Source organism: Muntiacus reevesi, chromosome 18 (genome assembly GCF_963930625.1).
Source record: "Muntiacus reevesi chromosome 18, mMunRee1.1, whole genome shotgun sequence".
NCBI lineage: Eukaryota > Metazoa > Chordata > Mammalia > Artiodactyla > Cervidae > Muntiacus > Muntiacus reevesi.
Window position 1 is genome coordinate 48215493 of NC_089266.1, and position 27924 is coordinate 48243416.

A 27924-nucleotide genomic window follows, 5' to 3' on the forward strand; every position below is an offset into this window, starting at 1 on the left:
CTCCGTTACTGCGCAGTCTTTCTCTAGTTGCGGCCAGCAGGGGCTCTTTCGTTGTGGTGCGTGGGCGTCTCGTAGCGCTGACTTCTCTTGATGTGGAGCGCAGGCTCTAAGTGTACAGGCTTAGCAGTGGGGGCACACAGGCATAGTCGCCCTGTGGCGTGTGGGATCTTCCTGGACCAGGGTCGAACCTGGGTCCCCTGCATTGGCAGGTGGGTTCTTAACCACTAGACCACCAGGGGAACCCAAGCAGTGCACAGCTGGCGTGCTTTTGAAGATCGCCTGGGATCTTAAATAGGACACAGCTGGGGACACCAGCCGCTTTAGTCTCCAGGACCTGGGGTGGCTGCACCCCCAGACCGATCACCTCTGGTCACGAGCAGCCTTATTTATTTCTCTGTGTACCTTGATGGGAACAGTGTTTGGAAGCACCGCTTCATGGCCTCTGATCTGTCTCTTTCTCCCCAGATATGTACGACCAAGTGCTGAAGTTTGGCGCTTACATCGTGGATGGCTTACGGGAGTGCTCGCAGCCCGTGATGGTCTACATCCCTCCACAGGCCGAGCTCCGAGGTGGCTCCTGGGTGGTGATTGACCCCACCATCAACCCGCGGCACATGGAGATGTACGCGGACCGAGAGAGCAGGTAACACTCCTTCCTCGCTTCTTCTCGCTGCCCATGGGGAGCCTCTAGCTGTTGGGTTTCCTCTTGGAGAGCCTGTCTAACCAAGAGGCCTTTATCTGCCTCAGACTGTCCCCAGAGGGCTCCAAGGTCACAAAGCTAGGCTTTCTAGGTAGCATCCGCCAGCACAAGAATGGAACCAGGCTGGAGTCAGACTTTCCCAGTGTAACCCCCCACCCTAGATTCTTTTACCATGAAATTCTCTACCCGGGCACCCCCAGACTTGAGAGACACTCTCCTGTTGGTTGTTCAGATAGACCTATTCAGTATCTTTGTTTTGTTTTTTTTTTAAGATTTTTTTTTCCCTTAATATGAACCATTTTTAAAGTCTCCTTTGAATTTGTGACAGTATTGCTTCTGTTTCATGTTTTGGTTTTTTGGCCACGAGGTGTGTGGAACCCTCGCTCCCCGACTAGGAATCGAACCCACACTGCCTGCTTTGGAAGGCAGACTCTCAACCACTGGACTGCCAGGGAAGTCCCTCACTATCTCTTTCTTAGGTGTGTGGCAGAGGTAGCGTACAGCGAGGTGGGGCAGAAGGACTGAGTTGTTAGTCTGGAGTCCTGGAGTCTTCACCAGACCCTGCCGCATCCTCTAGCCTTGGAGCGGTCCTCACTCTCCCTGAGCTGCTTCCCTTGTCTGTGGGATGAGCTGGATGGCCATCGAGGTGCTTCATGGCCCCCACATTCTGTGGTTCCAAGCAAAGCTTCTCCCCCACGGCCAGTGCCTCACTCGAGGCTTGGAGAGCTCAGTGTTCGCAGCACGCAGAGCACTGCAAGTAAAAATCCCAAGCTTCCGTTAGGCATTGGGCCTGAAACAAAATGGACCAAATCCAACTTCCTTTCATAATCTGTTTTCAGCCCTTTCATAAATCTTACATCTTATTTCCACCAGTGAATGTGTTAGTCGCTCAGTCATGTGGGATTCTTTGTGACCCCATGGACTGTAGCCTGCCAGGCTCCTCTGTCCATGGAATTTTCTAGGCAAGAATACTGGCATGGGTTACCATTTCCTACTCCAGGGAATGTTCCTCACCCAGGGATCGAACCCACATCTCTTGCATTGCTGCACTGGCAGATTCTTTATCATTGATGCCACCTAGGCAGTCACTATCTGTATATATATATATATATTTTTTTTTTTTTAATAAAACCTTCTACATTTAAAAAATTTTGTGTATATGTATAAAATAATATACATATGTTTGTAATTTTTTTAATGTGTAGAAGGTTTTCTTAGAAGAAAGGTGTTTAGGGTGAACTTCCTGGTAATGGAACATCATCAGTAGGTACTAGAAGTGACCCTGAAGCCCTTCACTTGGCCATTTCCATGGCGTCAGGCTGACCATTTCCTCTCCCGCTTGGCCTGGCCCCGTGAGCCCGAGTACAAACAGCAGGCTGCCATGCGTTTATGGGACTGGTCGGCACCCACTCCTCTCATTGCACAGCGTGCGTGATGGAGATTGTTCAACTGTCACTGCGCCTACATCAACCTTTGTTTTTTTTCTTTTTCTGGAAAATGTGACTTCTTTTACCCTTATCAGCTGTAGATGGTGGAACCTGTATTCTTTTCCCTTTGAGATGGAAGTAGACTTATGTCATAATGAGAATTGTTTTATTTGCTTTCTGCCAGGCCTCTCTCGCAGCCCACTTAGACGTTTCTCTGGTGCCTGCCCCTCTCCCCGGGGTTACCTCTGTGAACTGTGGGTGGGTAGAACCATAACGAAGCTGTTTCCTGGTTCCACAGATTGTAACCGGCTTCTTTCTGTTGTTTCCTTTCGTTAAGGTGTCTGTATTTCTGTTTTGTCTCCTTTTTTTTCCTCTCTGATCCAGGGGATCCGTCCTGGAGCCAGAAGGGACAGTAGAAATCAAATTCCGCAGAAAGGATCTGGTGAAAACCATGCGTCGGGTGGACCCAGTCTATATCCACTTGGCTGAGCGATTGGGTATGTCTGCTTGTCCTCCTGGCAAGTCAATGAGCCGTTCAGCTGATTTGTAATGAGTGCATTCATAGGCCAGGGGAGGAGGTACTGAAGCATTTGATCAAATTCATGATAATCTTTATTTAGTGTCCTCTCTATGGTAAGAACCCTGGTGGAATGAAACTGTGTGTGTAATGGGAGGGGACGTGGGCCCTAAAGAGGCAAAAGTCACCCGATTTTCCTTCTGACATTTCCTTGTAGTCCAAGCAGCCCATCTTTCAGGCTCTTGGATGTCCTTGTCCAGAAGGGTTAGTGGGACACTGCTGTTGGCGGCAGGCTGACCAGGCAGGAAGCATGGTCAGCCTACGTACCCTGTTCCTGCTCGTCTCTTTGGACGAGCCTGCCTCATTGCTGGGGGATGTAAGAGTCCGTGTCATGGGATGGGAAAGCCACAGCCCTGGCCCAGCGGCATGCTGGGGCCATCCTGAGCTGGGGAAGTGGAAGCTGAGAGCGCGCCCTGTGCATGGACAGCAGAGGCCCGGCAGCAGTGCCCGTGAGCATCTGTGCTCCGTGCGTCCAGCCATTAACCGTGTTGCTCACTTGTTCCCGGGGCTTGTGGAAGGCTCTTGGGGTTTGAACATCGGACTAAACCGTGGGAGCCCTGTGTTGAGTCCAGAGCCTGAAAGAGTTTCCGAGTCTCTTAAAACACTGATTTTCTGCCCAGGTCTCCCACTGAGATCTTTGCTATGTTAGTAAAAGATCGTGACTTGAGGTTCTTTTGTTTGTTGGTTTAGTTTGATTTTGTTTTTTTCTAAAGAAACAGAGAGATTATCTTTAAAAGGTAGTGAAATCCAGTGAATGGAAGACGTAAAACAAGAGATGCTAGCTCTTTATGTTCCAAGTAATAGTTTAATTAGTAAAGTACCACTGGTGAACCCTTAACATCCTCACCATCTAGAGACACAGAAGCTTCTGGTGTGTGCCCGCCCTCACTCTGGAGCCTACACACCCTGTCATCTGGAGCCTTGAACCATGCATCCGACTCTGTGCAACCCCACGGATGGTAGCCCTCCAGGCTCCTCTGTCCATGGGGCTTTCCAGAGTGTTTGCTGTACACAGCGACTCGGGCTACCATGAACCCTGTTCATGTCCCATTGTTTGCCATTAGGAAACAACTGCCAGTAACTCACTGAGCGCAGCCTGATCCTTTTATAGGACATGCACACGGACAACAAGGAATTGGCCAAGTTGTTTCTAAATCTGTTGCCACCCAGAATTGTTGAAGTGGTTTTTTTTTTCCCCTCTTTCTTCTCCAAACAGGATAATTACTTCTGACCAACCCCATACACTTTAATTAAAGTAACTGCAGCTCAAGGTGCAAGTTCCTCACAACTGTACACAGAGAGAGCTCTAAAAGCTTCAGCCACCGATAAGCATCTTGCTCAGATGCTCATAATTGCTCCCAGCGTCCAGCGATCGTTGCTGCAGTTTTATCCCTCATTCCGTACAAAGGCAGCAACGCCACAATTGCAGGACACCGAGAATTGCATAATTTTCTCTCTCTCTTTTTTCTTTTTTCCTTTTTCTCTTTCCTTTTTTTTTTTTTGCTGGTTTTCTTTCTGGCCAATTTAAAATTTGTCAAAGTCGGTCTTCTTCTGGATCACTGCCCTTTGATATTTCGCGCACTCCATTTGCCACAAACAAGCCGCAGGGCCGCAGTTCATGCTGACTCCAGCAGAAGCAGAGAGAGCCCCATTTATCTTACACTGCCTGCTGAATTCCTCCTCATTAACTGGGGGTTCACTGCCTCTTCTTAACCCCCCAATGGCTGTTATCATCTCTTCAGAGTAACTGGGTAGTAGGCAGAGGGATCCTCTCCGACATCTGTTTGCGGAGTGGCTTGAGGGTGAGGGGTGTGGGGCTAAAGCTTCTTTCTCTGGGAGGCAAGTGACATCGCTCCCACCTTCACCCAGCACCTTTCAACTTTTGAAACGTGGGAAGGGGAAGAGGAGGAGCTTCCCAAGTGATGGCCATTTAATCATTTGTTACAAATCATCTCATTATCAATTTCCAATCCACACTGAAGAAAACCATATTTATTTAACCTTGACCAAAATGGCACAAGAGAAAGACTCCTCAGTGGGCTAAAGATGAAGCAGGCTCTGGCCTGGGGCAGCCTGGGACATGAGCAGTGGAGCTGGAGGAAAGATGAGAGAAAGTGAAAGTGTTAGTTGCTGAATTCTGTCTGACTCTCTGCGACCCCATGGACTGTAGCCCACTAGGCTCCTCTGTCCATGGAATTCTCCAGGCAAGAATACTGGAGCGGATTGCCATTTCCTTCTCCAGGGGATCTTTCCCACCCAGGGATCAAACCCACATCTCCTGTGTCTCTTGCTTGTGCATGTGGAATGAGATAAGAGTCCTGGGTGTGTTGCTTGCAGGAAGGTTGTTGAACTTCTCTGAGCATCCGTTCCTTCATCCCGAGAGTGGGGGCCACTCCCCCTTCCTGGTCAGTGTCAGGATCAGATGAACGTGCACTTGCTCTGAATCTGCAAAGCACCTTCCAAACATGGGGGTTGGCATCTTTTGCTCTCCATCCTGGTCGTCAGAAGCAGCAGCAAGTGCCATGTTTGGAGTCGAGCACTCAGGGTGACTTCGGCCCACTTTGGGAGCTAGTGGCATAGGGAAGGAAACGTGAAAGCAGCAGCAGAAGCAGTCTCATCTCTCAGGCGTTCTCGGTCAGATGGGGAGGCCATGGACATTGAGGCGTGGTAGTGATAGGACAGATCAGCGGCGGTGTAACGGGAGGAAGACCGCAAAGCCAGCTCCTCTGGGGCTCACGTCAGCTTCTGACTCTGTTCTTTGGGCCTAGAAGCAGACTGCCAAAATGCCTTTTTTCCTTTTACGAAATGGGTGAAAATGACTTAATTTTCCAGATTGGGAGGTTGAGGGAGAAGAAAGCGTTAAATAAGTCATCCAAGATACAAAATAAATACATGCTGGTGCCCAGAAGGGAATTTCTGGTTCCCTGTGTGCTGCTCTTCTCAGGATTTCCTCCGACTTTCCTTGAATACTGAGCCTGATCAAATTAAACAAGAGTGCTTTGCCTTTGTGATCTGAAGCCTGCTCCCCTGAGAGGAACCTACTATGCAGGAGTTGTCCTGTGGGAGTAGATGTCCTGTGTTCCCCGTCTCTTCCTAAATCGGCCTCTGCCCGGGGGAGCGTGCCGTCCAGTCACTTAGACCCGTGCACGGTGACTGACTGCGCTCAAAATCGTAAGTAGTATTTACTCATTAATAACACTTAATGAGTAAATAATTTAATTTTGAACACCTGACTTTGGGGAACCCTGGCATGCTGCAGTCCATGGGGTTGCAGAGAGTCAGACACGACTTAGCGACTGAACAGTAACTTCATCTCTTTTGGGATTTTTATTTTTAAGAAAATGACCTTTTGTCATTTTATCCAGCTAGTTTAGGTAGCGGTGGTGAATTACTAATGTACATATCTCTGGTTACGACAGAGAATATGAAATTAGTATGTAGATTGGCCCCTGATGAAGGAAAAGGGGACAATTGCCCCAGCAAAAAACGTGATGTCGGCCCAGATACCGAAACCTTGCATTGCCGGACGGGTTCTGACCCTGAGTTCTTGGACCCGGGGCTTGGAAGAGTCAGCGCTGGGGGGGCATGTCCTCCCATTTGGTCACCTTGAAGAGATGAAGCTCCGTCTCTGGAAGCAGCACGCAGCCCGCCAAGGCCGCCCCATGTTGCTCTGACATTCTCCTACCTCGGGACAGGCAGGGTGGCCGCGGAGCAGGTCAGCCTTCAGAGCCCGGCCTCTTGATGCCGCGATGCACAGTCTTCCTGGATCCTCACCCTCCTCCTGTGCTCAGAGGGAAGTGACAAATCAATTTAGGAGAGAGAGCCGTTCAGTCCAAGTGCAAAGCCACTGTACGCTCCCGGCCGCCCCTGTCCTCAGTGCAAAGAACACCCAGGCCAAGGGGCTGCCTTGTGGAGCTTCTTCTCCAGACACACGTCTTAGCCGTGGCCCTGTTCCCAGACAGCCAGGCAGCCTGCCATGCTGCATGCCGGCTGTGCCCACGAGGACGGAGCATGCCCTGGGAGTGGTGGTCTGATGCAGGCAGAGGCAGCCCCGGCAAGCTGGTCCCTGCCCAGATCTGCAGGCACATCTACCCTTCACCCCATGCCTTCCAGCACCCCGGGCAAAGAGAGTATCGTGGGTGTGCGTGAGGATCCACGTGTCTGAAGATCCTCAGGACTGCCTCCCTCCAGAGCTCCCCTTTTAGCCACCAGGATGACAGGAAACGGACGCTTCCTTGAGTCAGGGGGACTCAGTCAACCTGCTGTTTCTGGCAGAGGTGATAGGTCGCTGCGCTCCGCGTGCTTTTCCATCTCTCGTGTCCTCTTCGAGATGCCGGAAGCAGAAAGGAGCCCAGGTGTCTTGTTGAGGCAGCAAACGGCGTCCCTGCCTGGAAAGCTGAGCACAGGAAAGAAGCCCTACAAGTCAGCCTGGGGAGTGGCCTCTGGCCCCATCTCTGTGGTACGCGGAGTGTCCCCCTGGGGGCATCAGGCCCCCAAGCCCTGGTCTCCGTGATAGGAAGACTGCTGAAGGTTAAATCATGAAGGCACCTCCCCTCCTAAGGAAGTGAAGGTGAAAATTTTAGTCCTTCAGTCGTGTCTGACTCTTTGCGACCCCATGGACTGTAGCCCGCCAGGCTCCTCTGTCCATGGAATTCTCTAGGCAAGAATGCTGGAGTGGGTTGCCATTCTCTTCTCCAGGGGATCTTCCTGACCCAGGGATCAAGCTCAGGTCTCCTGCACTGCAAGCAGATTTCTTTACCGTCTGAGCCACCAGGGAAACCCCCCTTAAGGAGGCCCAGCTTAAACCCACCTCATCACACTGATTCAGAAGCTCTTTGGCCTCATACAGTTTAGTGCAATAATGACAGCTTCTTCTGGGAAGAAGGGGTCCTTTTGGTGTGATCTGTTAATCGGATTTTGTTTGTTGAAGCATCTGGGCTTGCCTCTTCCCAGGAAGGAGTGAGTCACGAGTTCATCAGGCTGGAGGGACCCGGCAGGCCCTTTGTTAGACTGAACCTAAGCTTCTGCCTGCCCAAGGTTGTTGTCAAAACTTGTCAGAGGGACCCTCTTCCTCTCTGGGTCCCCGGTGACTCAGATCCCTGTCCTTCCACCTTAGGGAGAGCAACTTGGAGAAAGAAAACAGGCTGCCAGGCTTCCTGCCACTAGAACTCAGGGAATTCTGCGCTGTTTCCTGACCTTTCTGTGTGGGATGTGTGCAGGGCGGCACAGGGGACAAGGCTGCAGGGGAAGTAATATATTTAATATATATTTTTTATTCCCACCTGAAAATCTCTGGGTTGACTATAAGGATTCTTAAAAATATGAACAGTAGAGGACTAACACTAACAAGGAACCCTAGGGTTAAATGTCCCTTGAGAGGGTTGCTGTTAAAATCAATATGCAAATACAGTTGTATTTAGATAGGTATAGCTCCCTTTGAAGAAACGCAGATATATGAAAATGGGATTTAAGGGGAAAAAAACAGATACATTGGGAGAAATTATTCCCATTACAAAAGGATTATTTGCTTTACCAAAGGAGTCACTGCAGGGTTCCTTCTAAATAGCTCCCTTAAGGCATTTAAAACAGGATCTGATTTACACAGTTTTTCAAGAATGCTTTTGTGTAAAGAAAGGCACACCTGTTATGGGGACAGAAATAGTTTTGCAGGGTTGGTTTTTTTTTTTTTGCATCCTATCTTACTATCTTTGTAGAGAAATTTCTTTCAGTGTAGAAAATGGGGTTACATAGATCTTTTTAAACAGCTACTTATGTTTGTACGTCTGAATCTTAATAAGATTCCAGTCTTTTTTTATGCTGATTTTTCAGTCTCCAGGTTGAAGAATGGGTGTGTGTTCTCTGAGCTGAGATATTCAGGAGCTTAGTGGGGAGGGTGATCTAGTCCTTTTTCTCTAGCATTATAAGTATTTAACCAATCAAAGCAAATTGCCTTCTTCCGAGGAGGAAGAAGGGCCCATAAAAGTTAAAATTGGGTTTAAATTTACATAGGCTTCTTGATAGAACTAAAAAAAAAAGTCAAGAATTAAAAGAACACACACTTCAATATCACATTCTTTTATAAAACATTTTTCCTATTTGCCCGATTAGGATGGTTGTTCCATAAATGAGAGACAGCTCAGAAAAGGGGAGAGATTTCTGCAAGGTCACCCAGTGCCTTTGGCTGAGCAAAGAAGTTTCAGCCTACCACTCTTTACTTTTGTTCTGAGCTTTGAAGGTCTCACCCTCCCCCCCAAATCCTGCTCCATAGGATGGTCTGCTCATGCCTAGGGCAAGGTCAGCCATCTCCTGCCTTCCGCAGGGTCAAGGCTGGGTAAAAACACCTCTGCCGCTGAAATCAGGGTTCTCCTCAGAAACTTCTCTTCAGCTTTGACCCCATGGAGGAGAGCGTGTCCTGGCCCCAGGGGGGACACCTGACGGGCTGCCGTCCTGTGGATACTTGCAAGTCAGTTTAACTTGTTTCATTTCAAAAGTATGGACTCTGAAGCCAGACTGCCTAGGTGCAAATCCAACCCCACTGCCTTTGTGGCCCTGGACTTCACTTCTGTATGTGCTTCAGTTTCCCCACCTATAAAATCACAGTGATCTTTTGTCATGAAGATGAAAGGAGATGAGCAGTACTTACAAATGAGTGTATGGGAGTATCTCAATAATGTTAGCTCTCATTAGATCACACTAATAATACCTCTTCTTGCATTTAACTCTCTAAACATTTTTTTAAAATACTTATTCATTTATTTATTTGGCTCTCCAGGTCTTAGCTAGGGCTCACGGAATCCTTGATTTTTGTGTCAACATGTGGAATCTTAGCTGCAGCATGAGGGCTCTAGTTCCCTGACCAGGGACCAAACCCAGGCCCCACGCATTGAGAGCGCGGAGCCTTAGCCGCTGGACCGCCAGGGAGTCCCTCTTTAAACATTTTTCATTGTAAGGCTGGATTTCTGGGTTTTCGTGGGGACTCTGGGGGGAAGGAAGGACATGGGGGTGACCTACCTCTCCTTTCCCATTTCAGCCTTGTCCTAAAGTAGGATTCTAGAAAGAATGACTTTCCTCTCTGAGGCATGTTCTTAAACACACGCACACATGCCGGCTTGCTTCCCTAAAAACCCCGAGGCCCTGCAATCTGGCTAGAAAAGAAAGAAAACCATTCCAAGATATTTAATTGTACAGGGAGCTTACAGGATTGATCGAGAGCTTAGCTTTTTACAATAGTCCAGTGAATAAGAAATGCTCCTGACAAACGATCAATGATAGGATAATCACTCTTTATCCCCCTCCTCATTCTTACCTCCTTTCTTCCAGGAGAACAGGGTTCAGAAGTCAAAAATCTTTATAGACGCCGCTTTTAAATTAAGCAGAAAATAGACATTGACATATTTGTTAATCTCCCCTAAATCATTACCGGGACTGGCTGCCTTGCTCTACAAGGAGAGGGGCCTTCGTGTGCTGCACGAGGGTGTGTAACCAGCTGAAGAGCAGCCTTTTATTTGTAGAAAATAAAATTGAGAAAACCTTTTATTCCCCCTCTTTAAGTACACTCATCTTTCTCATGGGCATTTAAAAATGCATACCTTCTCTACTAATGTCTTTGCCTTGCTTTGCTGCTTTTGGAGAGGTAGGTCTTGAACTATAATCAGAGGCATCACCGAAGGAATCAGACCTGCAGGCTTTGGGGGGGTACTCTGGGATCCTCCTAGTCTCCAGAGGGCCAGGCTGTCGGAGGGTTTATTTCATTATTCTTTCAGAGCTCTGGAATAGCTTGACTGGGTAGATGAGAATTTTGTTAAGTCCGGGAACTAGCCTGTGTCCCTCCAGCTGGTAAAGGGACCAGTTATCCCTCCAAGGCCTCGTTCCCAGAATGGCCTGTTCCTAAGCCCAGAAGTCCTCCCACTCTGCACCCAACGCTGAGCTGTGCTCCTAACTCCGCCTAACACTGGACCAGACTCTCCAGCCAATTGCCCTCCTGTGGCCACTGCTTAGCCACTTTCAGTACTATTTAACGTACAGACTTCCGGGACAGCCAGAGCCAAGTGTAAGTCCTGACTTCTCTACCTGAGAGCTGGGTGCTGTTGGGCAAGTCACTGTGACATTTCAGATCTTGGTATCCTCATACCTGTCTGTAAGGTTGGGTTAGCATAAGGATTAGAGACAGTCTGCCTGAAGCAACTTGGAAGGTGTTCAGTAACGCTGAGGTGGTCTGCTGGCAGGCGTGATGTTAGCTGCTGATCAGACCCAGGTCTGAGCTGCGGTTCCTCATGAGCTGTGTGAGCCTGCAATCATGAAGTGCAGCGCTGGCACACGGGAAGTGCTCAATGGATGGTGTGCATTACACACAGGGCACATATCTGTACAGATGTCGTTGGCCCAGAGTGGGAATGCCGTGAGGGTCTGGAAGGCCCTGTTCAGCCACATGCACGGCCCTGCCATCCCTGGGCCCCCGGCGCGACTGTGATCTTCCCTGCTGGTCTCGTAGTGCCGCAGGGGTATTGTGAGTTCAGCTCCGGTTGTGTGGTCCCCAAGTCGTGTCCTGCTCTTCAGAGCCATGGACTGTAGCCCACCAGGCTCCTCTGTCTGTGGGATTTTGCAGGCGAGAGTTCTGGAGTGGGTTACCATTTCCTTCCTCAGGGGATCTTCCCAACCCAGGCATCTAACCCCTGTCCCCTGCATTGGCAGGCAGATTCCTGACTGCTGAGCCACAGTTCCAGACCACCATGATAAAGTGAATATTGCAATAAAGTGAGTCCCATGACTTCTTTGGTTTCCCGATTCATAGAAGAGTTATGCTTGTACTATACCGTTGTCTGCTAAGTGTGCGATAGCATTATACTATCTTATAAAACTATGTACACACCCTAATTTAAAAGTACTTAAAAAAAAAAAAGTACTTCAGTGCTAAAAAGCGGTCACCATTTATCTGAGCACCTTCAGTGAATCATAATCTTTTTGCTGGTGGAGGGTCTTGCCTTAATGTTGATGACCGAGGACTGATCAGAGCGGTGGCTGCTGAAGGCTGGGGCAGCTGTGGCCGTTTCTTAAAATAAGACAAAAGTCAGGTCTGCTGCATCGATTGACTCTTCCTTTCACCAGCGACTTCCCTGTAGCGTGCACTCCTGCTTGAGAGCATTATTTGATTTCACCATAACAAATGCAATTGCAGGTTTACCTCGCTTTATTGCATTTTCAAACTTTTTCATTATTATTATATTCCTCATGGTGATCTGTGATCAGTGACCTTTGATACTACATTTTGATGTTTTTGTACTTGTTTTGGCATTTTTTATCCATAAAGTATTCTATGGGTATGTATGCCTGTAACAGGGGACGATATCCTAGCCACTCACATACAGAGTGGGGTTTATTGGCCGTGTTGTCTTGGTCTGATTGTGGAATGGGACTGAGGTGGCACCTCAGCTTTATCAGGCAGGATGCTGCCATCCTCTGATTTAGTCTTTTTTAAAGTTTTAAGGGATACCACTACCAAAACACGTGTACACATAAGCCAGGAACACACACACCACAATGTGCATAAGCTTCAGGAGCCCAGCTGCTGCATGCGGGGCCGGGCTTGGCCCCATCTAGATCTGTGGCCTCAGTAAGTTACATAAATAAGCAATGCCTCGGTTTCCTCTCCTGTAAGATGAGGATAATAGGAATGCCAACCTCATAAGGTCATTGTAAGGATTAAACAGGTTAATGGATGAAAAACGCTTAGTGTCCCGTATATATTAGCTTTGGTTAACTGATTGTCTGCACTAGGAGGCCAAGATAAACTTTTTTTTTTTTTAGTGGCACTTATTTTTCTAATTTTTTCCATTTGATAAAATTTTATAGAAAAGTTACAAGAATGGTACCGTGAATTTCTGATGCCCTGTTCTCAGATTCACCTCCTGTTGCCATCTTGTCTGACTTGCTTTACCATTTTCACATGCACGTGCTGCCTCGCTCACTCTCCCCACACACGTACACGTTTTCTTTCAACCATCTGATATCATTTGTAGACATCACGCTCCTTTGTCCATACATATTCAGCGTGTGTTTCTAAGAACACAGACTTTCTCTTACATAAGCAAAATACATTTATTAAAATCAGAAGCTATAACACTGATACAGTACTACTGTCTAATCCATGATTCATACTAAAGTTTTACCAGCTGTCCTAATAATGCCCTTTACAGCCTTATAGCTTTTTGGGGGGTGGGGGGAGGGTGTCCAGATCTGAGATCTAATCTCAGAGCACGTGTTGCAATTTATCATCCAGGATTTTGTCTCCTTTAATCTGGGATAGTTCTTTGGCCTTTGTCTTTCATGATCTTGACATTGTTTAGAAAGTCCAGGTCACTTTCTGTAGCATGTTCCGCAATTTGGGTCTGTCTTACATTTCCCTGGGGTTAGATTCAGATTATGCATTTTTGGCAGGAATATTGCAAAAGTGATGTCATGTCCTCCTCAGGACGTTTCCTCAGGAGGCACGTGACGTCAGCTTGTCCTGCTCTCGGCGCTGGTCAGCTTGGATTACTTGTTTAAGGTTTTGTTCACCGTAGCATTGTCATCTTCCCCCTTTGTAATTAGTAAGTAATTTGTAAGGAGATACTTTGAGACTATGTAAATATCCTGTTCCTCGTCAAATGCTCACGCACAGTTTTAGTATCTATTGATAATTCTTGGCAGAATCAATGACCGATGGCTGTAAAATGGAGATTTTCTAACTCTGCCATTCCTTCTCTATTAGTTGTTGGTCTGGGGAGAGGGAGGGCTTTCTTTTCCCTTCTTTTCCATTTAATTACGTGTGTCAGGGTGACTTACAGGTTCTCATTTAATTCCATAAATATTCAGCCCGATGCTCAAATTGTCCTAGATTTAGCCTGCCAGAACACCTTCACACTGGCTCTTGTGTCTTTTTTTTCTTTTTTTTTTTAAGAAGTTCTTTATTTTCTTTTGGCCACACAGCAAGTGACATCTTGGTTCCTTGATCAAGGATCAAACTTGCGCCCCCTGCAGCAGAGGCACAGAATCGTAACCCCTGGACCACCAGGGAAGTCCCTCCTGTGTCCTTGTGGCATGCCCGGTTAGTTTTTGAGTGGTTTCCCACTTTTTGTGGCAGTACATTCCAGGTTCATCTTAATATTTCTCCTGCCCCAGCCCTGGAATCAATCATTTCCCCAAGGAGTCTCTTGGTTCTTTTTATTGGAAAAGAAAAGATCTTTGCTTCCCTATCAAGGGTATTATACCTGTGACCATCTCATCTCAGAAGAAGCTGGTCAGCTCTCCTCCCAGGAATTCTCCAAACCGGTCCAACTGGAATGAATGGGCCTCTGTCTTGTCTCACAGTGGGGGGCCTGCTGTTGTCATGCCATGTACCTGCTTTGGAAAGAAGGCTGCTGAAGGGTCAGGGGCCCAGTGTGATCAGTCAGTGTCAGAGCCCAAGGAAGGATCGCCCTCCCCACTTCTTATCACAGCTTCAAAGTAGCGATGGGTTTTAAAAAAAAAAAAAAAGTGGACTTGGGTATCCAAAAACCTCATAAAACCGAAGCTAGGTACTAGAGTTCCACCCCTGTTCTATTAACATGTGTTTATGGATGATACTTACAGCTCGCTCGGCAGCCCAAGGCTGTTTACGGCATGTGATTCACAGTGGCATAAAAAGCGAGGCCCGTTCCAGACAGACATGCTTGAAATAGACCCTTCTTTTCTGCATGCCATCACCTGTGGTCATGCAGTTGTTTGTCAGCTTTGGTGACCAAGCACTTGCGGTTGTCGCCAACACCAGGGGCTGTCACCTATTGCTCCTTCAGCTAGACTTACGCCTCCTTGCTAGGCAGGCAGCTAAATTTTTGGTATTGATTGCACGTTTCATTCTGAGAGTCATTAGGGAAAAAAGTACAATGGAGCAGCTCCTCTCCTGGGATACTGGTGAGTGGGGGCGGGAGGCTCCTTGTTGTAAGGAATTCCACGGTCTCATCTATTGAGTGAGGATGCCATGTGCTTTTAAGTTTGCTGATCCAGATGGGGTTTGTGGACTGTCTTTTATTTATTAGGCTATGCCGGGTGGGTCTTAGCTGCGGCATGCGGGATCTAGTTCCCTGGCCAGGGATCAAACCTGGGCCCCCTGTGTTGGGAGCACGGGGTCTCAGCCACTGGACCACCAGGGAAGTCCCCTGCCTTTTTCTTTTCTCCTCCTCTCCTTTTAGCCTAAAAACTAGAGTGTCTTTGTCACGGTCGTCAGGGGTTGGCTCTGGCCATAAATCCAAGCAGAAGACGAAGAGGCGGGCTAATCCACCGAGCCGGCATGAGACATGTGCTTCAGGCTCTCGCTGGGGTGGATTCTAACTGATTTCAGGTTAAGAGTATCCACATGTGAGTTTAGAGCTGTGAAGCCAGGCAGCTTCCAGCTTTGAGGAGACGGCAGGTCCTCGGGGTGGGCAGGTGACCGGACGTGGGGAGGCAAGCGCTGCTGGCTGGTGTGCGGAGGCAGAGGGTGTCCCAGCTGGTCCATGCTCGGGGCAGGGCGGCCTTTCTGGGGCTGCTCACGGGGCGCGCAGTGTCCTTCGTGGGGACCAGGGGCCCACTGTCCGTGAGGTGGGGAGAGGCCTCCAGGAGGTGGTTGGCACCTGCTTGGGGAGTGGGCCCCCCAGAGGCTGCTTGTAGGACTGTCACCACCGGGAAGGGCCCCATGGCAGGTCTGGTGTCCGCGGGGTCCAGTTATCAGCAGAGGCAGCGAAGACAGCGGAGAGCCGGGCCTCCGAGCCCCCGAGACCACGGCCGCTCCCGAGGAGGGCTCCTGGCCCCCCGCCCCTGACAGTCTGTCTCCTTGCAGGCACCCCCGAGCTCAGTGCGGCCGAGCGGAAGGAGCTGGAGAGCAAGCTGAAGGAGCGGGAGGAGTTCCTCCTTCCCATCTACCACCAGGTGGCCGTGCAGTTTGCAGACTTGCACGACACCCCGGGCCGCATGCAGGAGAAGGGAGTCATTAACGTGAGTAGGCGGCCGCTGCTGCTGAACCCGGCTTGTCAGAGACGCGCACGCGCACACGGGCTCCCTTGTCGGGAGCTGTCGGCTGTGCGTGGAGGAGACCTCTTCCCTTCGCTATGCCCGTTATCATCCTAAAACAGTTCATGATTTAGGTTCCCGGGCACTCCTCAGGAGGCAGGCTCCATTTTAGTAGCGGGAAACTGGGCCCTATGCAGTCCCCTGGGGACAGCCACCACAGCGATCCTCAGGCTGTGGGTTCCTTCGGGGTCAAGTCCAGCAGCTGCCAATCCTCATTTAAAGTGAAGTGTTAGTCGCTCAGTCGTGCCCGACTCTTTATGACCCCGTGGACTGCAGCCCGCCAGGAGTCTCCAGGCAAGAATACTGGAGTGGGTTGCCATGCCCTCCTCCAGGGATCATCCCAACCCAGGGATCGAACCCAGGTCTCCTGCATTGTAGGCAGACTCTTTACCATCTAGGCCAGCAAGGAAACCCAAAACCTACATGCAAAGTTGAGCTATCTGCTCAAAACCAGTTCCACATTCTGGCTATCTGGGAATTCGAGACACCCCCCTCCCCCAGAACGTCTCCAGCATGTGCGGGCCTGTCGCCAGCCAGGCCATCCCTCCGTGGTGCTGGGGTCAGGGGCACACGGGGCGGCGGCTCTGAACTGGGGAGACGTCTACAGGGGCTGGGAGCTCACAGCCAGCTCTCAGGTCTCCGAGGCAGTCGCTGGAGAGTAGAGTTTGCGCCCGTGGAGTGCCTCCGGCCTGGGCACCGAACTGGGGTGACTGAGCTCACTGTTGTCCTGGGGTAGGACATCCTGGATTGGAAGACTTCACGCACCTTCTTCTACTGGCGACTGAGGCGTCTGTTGCTGGAGGACCTGGTCAAGAAGAAAATCCACAACGCCAACCCTGAGCTGACCGACGGCCAGATCCAGGCCATGTTAAGGCGCTGGTTTGTGGAGGTGGAGGGAACCGTGAAGGTAGGTGGGCGCCCCCGTAGGAACCTTCATGCCCTTCCTCACCCCCCACCCCCAGCACTGCCCGGCTTGGCCTCTGAGAGTCTCTGGGCATCGGGAGGGGGAGGGGGCTACGGGCCTCAGCCTGTGTCCTCCCCACTGTAACACGTCCTGACGGCTTGTGAGACGGGCGATCAGGCGTTCCTTGCAGCTCATTCAGCAAACCTTCCTGAAGGCTTCCCATCAGTATATACTGGCCAGGGAGAGAAGCAGACATTGCTCCCGTCCTTGCTGAGCCCACCACCAAGGCAGGGCGGCTGAGCCATCAAGAGGTCACGGACAGGAGTGGCCGACGTCAGGCAGACCCGGGGCTTCGCGGAGTGCAGAGCCTGACCCACTCTGTGGGAAGATTTCTAGAAGCGATGTCTCAGCAGAGACCTGGGAGCAGAGTAGGAGGAAGCAGAGGGAAGGCCGGGCTGGGGCACGGGGGGAGCGTTTCAGGCAGCAGGAGCCGCCCGCGCCAAGCCTGATGGCGGGAGTGCCATGCATGGGACACCGCGGGCTCTTCAGGATGGGGAGGCGGGGCTCTGTCCTGGGCTCTGCGGGAGCCGCTGAGTGTCTCACGGGCAGAAGGGGCTGCTGTGATGCATGCCACCCCCTCAGGGGCGGTGCTGAGGTGGCAGGAGCTGGACAGCAGGGGACCCTGACGCGGGCACTAAGGCTGCCGCTGAAGGTCTTCGGATCTCAGGTCCACCCTGCAGGGAACCGCGGGCCAGGCCTCTCCTGGGGGTGACTGCACGGGGCATGGCAGGCGCAGCGCCCACTGAGGCCGCGTCCCCATCAATCCTGCCCCGGGGCTGAGTTCAGGACCCTGTGTCCCCAGCGATCCTCTCTGGGGCTGCAGCTGGGACAGCCAGGAACCATGGAACTGCCTCTGGAACCTTGGGCTGCATAAGACCGTCCATGGGAAGATGGGCAGGAAAAGTTGGAACTTTTATTTCTGTTTATTCTTACTAAGTAAAAGCAATCAACTTTTATTCATAGTATCTGGATTGAATCATAGACATCATATATACATCTTATCAGGATATGGGTAGTTATGTGCTGGAAATACACTTCCCTCTTCCTGGTAGCCACGTGACGAAGACAGGTGGTAACTGCCGGCTTAGGGCACTGCTGCGGGCTGTTGGAGGGCCGGGTGGCAGGCACGCCGGCCTCCTCCCGGGAAGTGGCGCCTGAGGTCTCCGCTGACTGTTCCCAGGAAGCAATTCCAAGGCCTGCTGTCAGTTTTAAAGTCAGTGGGTCGGGGTGATTCTAAGATTTCCCTCTGTGTTAAGTCCCCCCGTTTCTTTACGACTGAAAAGCTGCCTTGGATAAATATTTCAGCTGTGCAGCCGGGGAGCACAGCCTTCTGTGACTTGTGGTTCAGGTTCAGGTCAGTCCATGGCATCATAATTGAGTGAGATGATTTTGTCAGTGGCCACTGGCAGCTTCGTGCGGAAGTTGGCATTGAAAGTCACGCAAGTGTAAAATAAGAGGTTGTTCTGCAGTTCGGAGTGGCCGGCCAGGTAAATGGAGTGTGCACGGGCCGCCGGGAGAGGGCCTTCCTCTTGCGTGAGTCACTGACAGACGCGCACGGCCTGGTTCGGGGGCGCCCCCGCCTCCCGCCCCCCAGGGACGCCTGTTGGGGAAGCAGGTCGCGCCTCCCTTGTTGATGGAGGGAACAGTCGCCTGTGTGCACACGCTCCTGGCTGAAGGTCAAGTGCAGAAGACACCCCGACTCCGGAGGGGAGACCAGAGGCTCCAGGACCCAAATGTACCGCTCCCCCCATCTACAGAAGTCAGCGTCCCCTGGAGCCCTCAGGGCAGGGGGACAGAGAGAGCAAGGGCGGGCGAGCTCTCTGTGTGGCTTTGAAACCTCCTTCTGGATTCTGCGGGCTCAGCAGAACTCGGGTTAGTGGGAGGCAGGTGATAAAATCTGCGGCGCCCTTGAGAGCAGAGAGCGTCGCCCTGTTGAAAAGCTGTGTGGCTGCCTCGGAGGGGCCACGCCTGCTCGGTGCTTGGGAATAAGGGGGCACCTCAAAACCCGCACCTCTCCTTGGTTCTTCAAACGGGGGTGGGTGTGGTGTGCTGTGGTCACTCCAGGTCTGAAGTCTGGCTTGGCCCCGCTGATCCTTACTGTGGTTACAGCTAAGGAAGGACACAGCGTAGACGTCTGTGGGCCATGCTGTGTGTTCCTTCTGATAGAAATTTCTTTGTTTTAAATCTTAGTCCTGAGAAAAGAGATTCTGGGACAGCAAGTCTGAAGACACCGTGATGTGTTATAACTGAGGAGTAGAATTCTTTTGTCTCCCTTAGAGGACTCCGTTAGCATGAGTTATGGGACTCTGTTTGAATCCACCGGGCAGTCCCACTGTAGGAAATAGTAGGGTTTATGGTTCATAGTTTGACTGCAGGCAGGAGAAGCATTGCCACAGTTCCCTGAAAAAATAAGAGCTTAGGTTCAACCTGGCTGTCAGAGCAAGGCGCAAGTATGTCTCACGGGCAGTTTCCTCTGCTGACTCTCAGGTCCACAGTTGGAGGTGTGTGGTTTTTCAGACAGGCTGACTTCCCACCCGCCCAGTAGAAGAAGTCGAGAAGGATGTGTTTTCTGAATCTTAACACGTTTTGGATCCCGCTCTGTCATTTGCTGGCTCAGACGTACTTAACCCTCCCTTTCCTCACGTGTAAAATAGGGATGTTGTTTGTTTCACAGGGTTCAGGGCATTTTTAACGACGTCGTAAGGACTGTCTGGCGCTCGGCTTCCTCCTCCCCCTCAGCATGGCGTGTTAGCAGGCGGGCTCATTGACCGCGTAGCTCAGAATGGTGGTGGGAGCCGCGCGCCCGGAGCACTCTCAGGCCATTCTCTGACTTCTTGTTGTTGCCGAGTCGCTCAGTCGTGTCCGACTCTTTGTGACCCCGTGGACTGGAGCCCACCAGGCTGCTCTGTCCGTGGCATTTCCCAGGTGGGAACACTGGAGTGGGTTGCCAGTTCTTTCTCCAGGGGGTCGTCCCGACTCAGGGAACAAACCTGAGTCCCCTGCATTGGCAGGTGGATTCTTCGCCCCTGAGTCACCAGAGAAGCCCCTGACTTGGCCCGAATCTGTCCACGATGCTCCCTTACGAGCCAGGAAGCTGCAAATCCATCCTTCTTCTGGATTCCCAGATGAGACGAGTGGCCAGTGGAAGCCCTCGTGAAGTCGGTAGAGGAAGAAGCGTCACTGATAGGGTCATCTGATTCTCACTGTCCCCAGGCTTCCCGCTGAACAAGACTCAGGCATCAGACTTCCGGTTTAGAGCCAGGAAGGGAGGCGGTAAGGTAGACCCTGGGCAGCAGGAAGAGGGCTGGGGCAGCTCTCCAGAAATGAGGTCCAGCAGGCCACCCCAGCCCACGGGGCTGCTGCTACTATACTCCAAAGCCTCAGGAAAAAAAACCAAACACTTTGCAGAGATGTCTCCAGGTTGCTCATAAGGTGAGTTATCTGCGGGGCCTGGGCTTCGGGCTCACATCCATCAGCCCGCGGCCCGCTCACCCCCAGGCCCTGCTCCACCACTGAGTAAGGAGGCCTTAACAGCAATCCGATACATTAGGAATGAAACTTTCCCAACAGGTCATTTAGATTTTGTAAGATAGACTAATTACTACACACAATTAGCGAGCCGAGTCTTGCCAGAGATACTGACCCACGGACGCACCGCCGGATAAAGTGCCTGCTGAACACGCACTGTAAGGCCATGCTGCTCCGACCTTTAATCGTTGATGCTTGACTGGTGTTAAAACTTTCTGGTTGGGATGAGTGCAGGCAGGTAACATAACAAGCCTGTCATGAGATGAGCAGCCCAGCATGTCGCAGGTGCTTGAAACCCACAGTGGGAGTAATCAGCCACGTTTTCATAATTTCAAGGAGGGAGATGATGACAGCAGAGTGTTGGCCCATCCTGGGTGGAGTGATGAGCCTCGCTGCTCTGTTCCGGGAGGGGAAACGAGCAACTGCAGACTCCTGGCCCTGGATGGGGGAAGCGTGCTCCCAACAGCAGAGCAAACCCTCCCAGGTCTTATAAAAAGAACCCGTGGGGCTGCAGTGCCTGCATTTGTTGATTCTCGCTAAAAATGCTATTGACCAGGATCGCGACCCCGTGGCCGCTGTGTGCTCAGCGCTACAGTTGACACTTTACCAAGGTTGGACTTGGGGGTCGTTGTCCACTCATATTTTGAGGGACCAGCAAACCATTCATATAAGGGGGCCTACATTTTCCAGACCTTGGGAAGTGTTGCTTTAATTCCATCTGGGGACTTTTCCAGTGTTTGAACACCTAGCGTACTCTGGCTGCAGGAGGGGACGGGAGAGCCGTGTTCTCTGGAGGGCAGCGGGCCTGCCAGTGCAGCGTCTGAGCATCGTTAGAAGCAGGCATCTCGTTAGCTAATACATTACACCAATCAAGGAGAGTTATCTTAAGCCACAATTAATCTGCTCCCTGGCATATGTTGATAGGAAAGCATCATGCTGTTTCTTAATTAAAAGCAAACGGATTAAAAATGATTAATAAGAGTATTAAATATTCTCCTAAACTAAAGGCTTTGGAATTCTTGGGTAAATCTAGGTTTCCCCACCCCCAACCCATTCTGAAACCCAAGAAGCATGCATTGTTTTCTTTTTTCCTCCCCCTAAATCCTCGTAAGTAAGGGCATGTGCAGAAGTCCAAATTACCAAGGCGGAGATGGGCACGTTGGCACGCCGTACATGAGTGGGGTGGACGGGGCCTGGCACGCGATGCTAAGACCACTGAGCCGCGGGGACCATTGCCACCCCCACCCTAGTTGATAGAGAGTGGTGTGGTGCCTCCTTTTTCCCAGAACAAAATACTCGCCTGCCGTTCAACCTCAGGGTGCCAGCGTCCTGCCCAGGCATGGAGCGGGGGGACGACCACCCCCCCCAGCCTTGCCCTGTCCTGGCTGGCGCCCGGACCAGGAGAACTGACCCTTTCACCAGTGATTGATTACAAACAGGGATGGGCAAATTTGGGGCCAGCAAAGGAAATGGACGAAAGAACTATAAACAGCACCTCGCTGATCCTTAATCCTGGGGCTCCTTAATCGTTCCACTGTGAAGGACTCCTTAAGACTCGTTAGAAACGTGGAAGTCAGTTACAAGGTATATAATAAACAACCAGCCCCCGCGGAGTCACTGGCCAAGGCAGAGATGGGGACAGGAGAGTCTGGAAAGAGACCCTTATTTTTAAAGGCCGGGAGTGGAGCCTTAGGAAGCAGCGCGGCTCCTGGCCTCCAGCATGCCTCCTCTAGCGGGTGTGGTGGGGATGCGCCCTTCGCACTTGGCAAGCCCCCTGTGTCCCAGCCATGGTGTAGGCGCCTCTGTGGGTATCCAGGCTTCCTGGGCCACCTCCCGAGCTCCCTAATGCACCCACCTATTAAATTACAGCGCCAAACTCATTGTCATTCCGACTTTGACTCGGTTAGTGGTAACAGAGGAGGATAGCGCACCTTTAAATGACGAGCTCTGTGTTTAATTACCCAAACAAAACGACATAAATATGAATGAGCCGTAATGGCAGTGCTTGGTTTTCCGGAAACCATTAACAAAACGATTCCTAAATGATTTGTAAAGAAAATGAGAGGAGACGAGAGCCAGGAGAAGGCGATTAGGTTTCTAACGCACTCCTGAATTATTATGGAATCAACTACCTGGGAAATGCTCGGCTAAATGATCTGACAGGAGGAGGTGAGAGGTGGTGTGTTGAGACTTTCAGGGCGATGGACGTCCTGACCCTTTGGGAAAACTGGGGTGTACGTTTCTGACCCGGCGGCAGCACGCCCCTCGCCTCTGGCCACCTCGGCCTCCGCCGCCAGCCAGGACCAGAGTCTTATGCTTAGGAATCGTGTCTCAGCTCCTCAAAAAAGCACAAGTTGCTTGCTTTCTTTATTCAGCATTTATTTATCTGTTTGCTTATTTGGCTGCCCTGGGTCTTAGCTGCAGCACTTGGGATCCTGACCTTAGCATTCGAACTCTTAGTTGTGGCGTATGGGATCTAGTTCCCCAACCAGGGATAGAACCTGGGGCCCCTGCATCAGGAGCGCAGAATCTTAGCCAGCAGGACATCCCGCCCGTGTTTCACGCCCATTCAGCTCTTGGCTAAACAGTCAGGGACAAAATAGCGGCATCAGCGTCCATGTGAGCACGGACGCCTCTGGGCAGTGCCCAGGTGGGTTCTCCAAGCGTGCGTGTCACATCAGAAAGCTGGCTGGGGGTGAGGGCAGCTCCTGTCCTGAGGCCTGTTTCCGCCGCCTCCTACAAAGCCAGCAGTCACGGAGGAGCTGGGGATGACTCTCTTACACTGAGAACACTTCTGCAGTGGCCCTCGCAGATGTAGATCAGTCGGGGTGTCCGGCCTGGGCGGGGCCCTGGCGTCTGACCGGGCGTCATCTGTTCGCAGGCCTATGTCTGGGACAACAACAAGGATCTGGTGGAGTGGCTGGAGAAACAACTGACAGAGGAAGACGGCGTCCGCTCGGTGATCGAGGAGAACATCAAGTACATCAGCAGAGACTACGTCCTCAAGCAGATCCGCAGGTGAGACCCCAGGGAGGGGGCCCCTCGGCAGCAGCAGGCTCACTTCTGGGGAGCGAGCGACGTCTGCACGAACGGTGGGGTGACGATGCCATGCGGTCTTTGCGGCCCCTGCAGTTTGAGGCGCTGATCAGATGAGAACAGAGTCCTGGAGCACCGGGCTCGCTCAGCGCCTGCTCCCCAGGGGCACTTAGCTCGCCGTGCCCAACTGTTGGCTCCAGATGCAGATCCTTAAACTGGATGAACGGCTGGGGAGGCAAGCCCATTGCACCCTGGTTTCCTAGGAAACCACCTCCTCACCTCCCCCAGCTGGGAGGGGGCTGCGTTCTACAGGCGTCCGTCTCCCCCACGGGCTGGGTGGCAGAGACTGGAGGGTGCACTTTTCTGAACTTTTCATTTGGACTACATTTCACTTACCGAAAAACTGCAAAACTAAACACAGTACAGAGAACTTATATTGGAGTACAGCCACTTAACGACATTGTGATAGTTTCAGGAGAACAGCAAAGGGCCTCAGCCGCACATACACATGTATCCATTGTCCCCCAGACCCCTCCCTCCCACGCTGCACATAGCATGGAGCAGAGTTCCGTGCTGTGAGGAGGTCCCTGCTGGTTATCCGTTTTCAGTAAAGCATGTGTACATGTCCATCCCAAACTCCCTAACTATCCCTTCTTCCAGTTCTTGATTTGCTGTATCATTTGGGTGTGTTTTATATATAAAAAGAGTAAGCACACTCTTATGTGTATTTCTTTCTTTTTCGGAACCATTTAAAGGTAAGTTACATCTATGATGGCCCGTCATGGCCCTTTACCCCCAATACTTCAGTATGCCTTTGCTATCAGGGCTATGCCCTGACATAACCATGGTAAAAGGATTAGTTTTCATAAGTTGAACACCACGGCTTTTTATCTAAACCACCCTTTGTAGACCCCGCTCGTTTTGAGTTTGCCCGATGTCTGCTCGTGATTAGATTCAGGATGTGCATTCGCAGCCCGGATGTCACGTCCGTGATGGTGGGGCCCCACGGGGCGCCGCACCTGAGGGCGCGTGACGTCACCTGCCAGTCCCCACGTTGGCTTCCGTCACCTGGTCGAGCTGTTGCTCGACTCCCCCACTGTCCAACTCCTGATCTTTCTCCTCGAACCTACTAACCAGCCTGTGGAGAGACACTTACAGGCCAGGCAGATTCCTGCTCATCAGAGCTGCTTGCGTTTAGCACTCGGGGTGAGTCATGCCTGATCCAGTCCTTACAGCGAGGTTGCAGAATGACAACGTTCCAACTCCTGCAGGTGCTCCACAGTCACCTGTGACCACCCCGATTCTCCCGCCAGCAAAAGGCCTCTCTCCGCCTCCATTTATTCTATATTCATTATTGGTATAGACCAGTGAGTGTCTTCCGTCTTTTCAGTGACTTTAACTCATTTTTGATGCCCCACGTGTCCCAGGTTTAGCCAGTGGGAGCAGCTTCACGCAGGGCCCACCATCTTTGTGACGTGCCCCCATCTCGGTTTTGGCTTAAGTTACTTCTGCACTTTTTGACATAGTGGAGCGTTGGCAGTTCATCTGGTACCGACCGTGCTGTGGGGGGCCTGTCTCGAGTAGGAAGACAGGACAAGGTGAGGCAGGGGCTGCCGGATCCACGGTGGGCCCTGGGAGCAGGTTCTCGGCAGTTCTAAACTCCGCTGACCCAGGCACGGCTGTCTCTCTCCGTCTCACCACCCCCAATTTCCCCTTCCAGCTTGGTCCAGGCCAACCCAGAGGTCGCCATGGATTCCATCGTCCATATGACGCAGCACATCTCACCCACCCAGCGAGCAGAAGTCGTTCGGATCCTCTCGACGATGGACTCGCCGTCCACGTAGGAAGAGCTGCCTGCCCACCCCCACCCTGCCTCTGGAGCCGAGGGCCAGAGCGGCCCGTCACACCCGAAACCACCGTGATGAGCAGTCACAGGAGACCAGCGCTGGAGTCAAGTGGCTTTTTGCTTCCCCTCGATGTGTTCCGGTTCCGCATGACACGTTGGGCCGCGAGCCACAGCACCCCGTTCAGTATTTATTACCCTGGCTGTGGCCGCAGCCCCTTCTCTCCACCCCGAACCTAAAAGGCAATGACGGGTACAACACGTACCACGAGGTCTTCCTACACCCGAGCAGGGTCGTCCTGGCCGCCCCGGCCCGCGCTCGGAGGCGGGGTGGTCGGCAGGCAGCAGCGCGCGCTCGCCCCTGGCCCCATGAGCCTGCGGCCACTGGCGCGGAGGAGGGCCGGTAGCAGGAGCGGGAAGGGGGATCCTCGCGCTGCTGTGTCTCCACCCTGCACCTGGCCGGGCACACGCCGGGCACCCCATCTCCTCGCACCGAGGCGCTGCTTAGGAAGGAAAATCAGAGTGTGAGGTCTGCGGGTCCGTGGAACTCAAAGGCGGCAAAACCGTGATCCGAGAAGCAGAGAAAGCAGAGAGACCGAGACTGTTGCTGGTTTCGGGGCCCCCGCCTGGGTCCCCTTCTCTGAGAACAGCCTCGGGGAGGTTGACCTGCTGCGGCCCCAGGGGCCACCGCGTGGCCAGCTGAGATGCCCAGGGCCCCGCTGGCGGCGCCATGGTCCGAGCTGGCAGAGAAGGAGCTGGGGAGCTGCCCTCCTGTCCCTGACGGAAACCAGGCATTGAGCCGCGGCGAGGGCGGGCCGGCCAACCTCTCTGTAGGACGTGGAAGGCTGGCAGCATCCAGCCTGGCGCCAACAGCCATGGGGTGAGGAGTACCTTCAGGGCCGGCCTCTGTTCCCGGCTCCTCCCTTCCCGCAGCGGACGCTCCTGGTCGCTCCGGGTCTCCTGTCCCCTTGGAACGCACAGGCAGCGCGTGCAGCCGCTGACATCGGAGCCCTCGGCTCCAGGAACTGGCCTTCCCCGCCATGGGGGAGCTTCCAGGGAACACAGGACCCACGTGACCTTAAGCTTATCTACGACCCCTCATGGTGCTGCTGTCTTCTGGGCTCACGGGCCCCTCCCCAGCCAGAGGCAGGGGCCTGCTCACGGGCGATGGAGAGTTTATTCTCACCCACCAGTTTATTCAAGGAAAGAGCTTCCCGATTCCCCTGCTGGTGTTCCTAAGGCAAGAGTGGCAGGTGAGCAGGGCTGGGCTAGCCTCCAGTTCCTGCAGCGCAGCTAATTGCATTTATCGCTGGTGACCAAGGAGGAACTCGCTAAGACGTCTGAGAAGCAGGGGTATGAACGCTTTCGTACCTGCTCCAGTTTTGAGCCTTAACCCTCCAGTTCACGCACAATTTGAGAGCCCCTCTCCCCGTCCCCGGGAACCGCCTGTGCAGAAGGGCCCCATGGGGCTGGGAGTGTGGCTGGCTGGCCCTGGAGCCTCAGCCCAGCAACCCTGCTGCGGGGTTCAGCGCCATTCTGGCCCAGAAGGGCAGGAGACGGTGGGGACGATGTTCGGTCCAGGAAGAATGTCCACCGTGGCTGGTGTCTGCTTACCCAGCAAGAATTGGATTCATCTTTGACCAGATTATTCCTCTACACTTTTCTACAATAAATAAAATGCCACATGCCTACAGGTGGTGCAAGGTCCTGTGCGTGCCCTGGCGTTTCTTTGGGCTGGGTGGGTGATGCACGTTTCCTCTCCACCACCAAACCGTGATGTGTTAAATGTCACTCCCCCATCCCCAGAGGCCCCCCTTTAGGTCTTTACCTGGACAGGTCTCTTGTCTAAGGACACGTCAGGAAGAGACACAGCCTGTTTCACACGTGAGGCTGCCATTTCACACGCGAGGCCCCCACCGCACACGCGAGGCCGCCGAGGCAGGAGCCGGGCCCTCCAAGCCCTGCCTGGGCTGAGCTCGCCGCGGCGTCCATCCCCGTCACGAAGCGGCCTTCGCTGACTCACTGAGGAGTCAGTGGATGCACGGCGCTTCAGTCAGATGTATCCTTTCCCCTTTCTGTTGAAATAATCCTCTCCGCTGGTAGACCAGTCACTGGGCGTCACGTCGGCCCAGCATCTTGCTCTGGTTCTGGGGAGCCTCGTCGGGCGAGCCCCCGGCAGAGCGTGACCCAGGGGCGCCGTTCCCAGCCTGGGCGGGTTTCGGGTCCACGCACCCTCGACGGGCTGGGCGGTTTCACGGGTCTTGACGTGAACACGAAGATCTGAACCTCTGAGTTGACACAATTTGTGGTGTTTTCTGGGTCAAGTGACTAGCAAACCATTTTCAGAGATCACTTCAGGCCCTCTCAGGGAGCCGTTTTAGCTTCTCTGAATCATCTGGCGACTTTATGCCTTTGGAACATTAACTTGGGGCACGAAGAGGCGGCAGGGGCGGGGAGCTCACACTTGTGCCCTCAGCCCTCTGCCTCCGTTTCTCTGAAGCAGGAACGACATCTGCAGAGAAAGGCGTGGCCAGAGAGCGGGAGGGGCCCCGGCCTTAGTTGGCTTGAACAGTGCAGTGTCCACCTCTCTTGAGGATGTGCAGCAAAGCAAAGGGGGCCTTTTCAAAAATGAGATAAAACAGTCTGAACCACCCCAAGCTAGATGTTCTAGAAAGGGGAGAGAAGGGAGGTTCAGGGCCCGGGGGAGGCCGCGGCTCTCCTGGGCGGGGTGTGCTGGTCCCCACAGAGGCCTTGGGCCCTCCTCCCGCCTCCTGATCAGCTCCGAGT

At 52.4% G+C, this 27924-nt stretch overlaps 1 protein-coding gene across 9 annotated transcripts in view; it reads left to right on the forward strand.

Moving 5' to 3' along the window:
• The window catches only part of ACACA (acetyl-CoA carboxylase alpha), a 271850-nt gene extending 245007 nt beyond the window's left edge, over positions 1-26843 (forward strand). For all 9 annotated transcript variants that reach the window (XM_065911051.1, XM_065911053.1, XM_065911050.1 and 6 more), the window contains 6 exons: positions 466-643; positions 2512-2624; positions 15537-15691; positions 16503-16673; positions 23140-23276; positions 25015-26843. In XM_065911051.1, the coding sequence (XP_065767123.1) occupies positions 466-643; positions 2512-2624; positions 15537-15691; positions 16503-16673; positions 23140-23276; positions 25015-25138 (878 nt within the window). In that variant the 3' untranslated portion in view covers positions 25139-26843. The remainder of the gene's footprint in view (positions 1-465; positions 644-2511; positions 2625-15536; positions 15692-16502; positions 16674-23139; positions 23277-25014) is intronic.
• The last annotated feature ends 1081 nt before the right edge of the window (positions 26844-27924 follow it).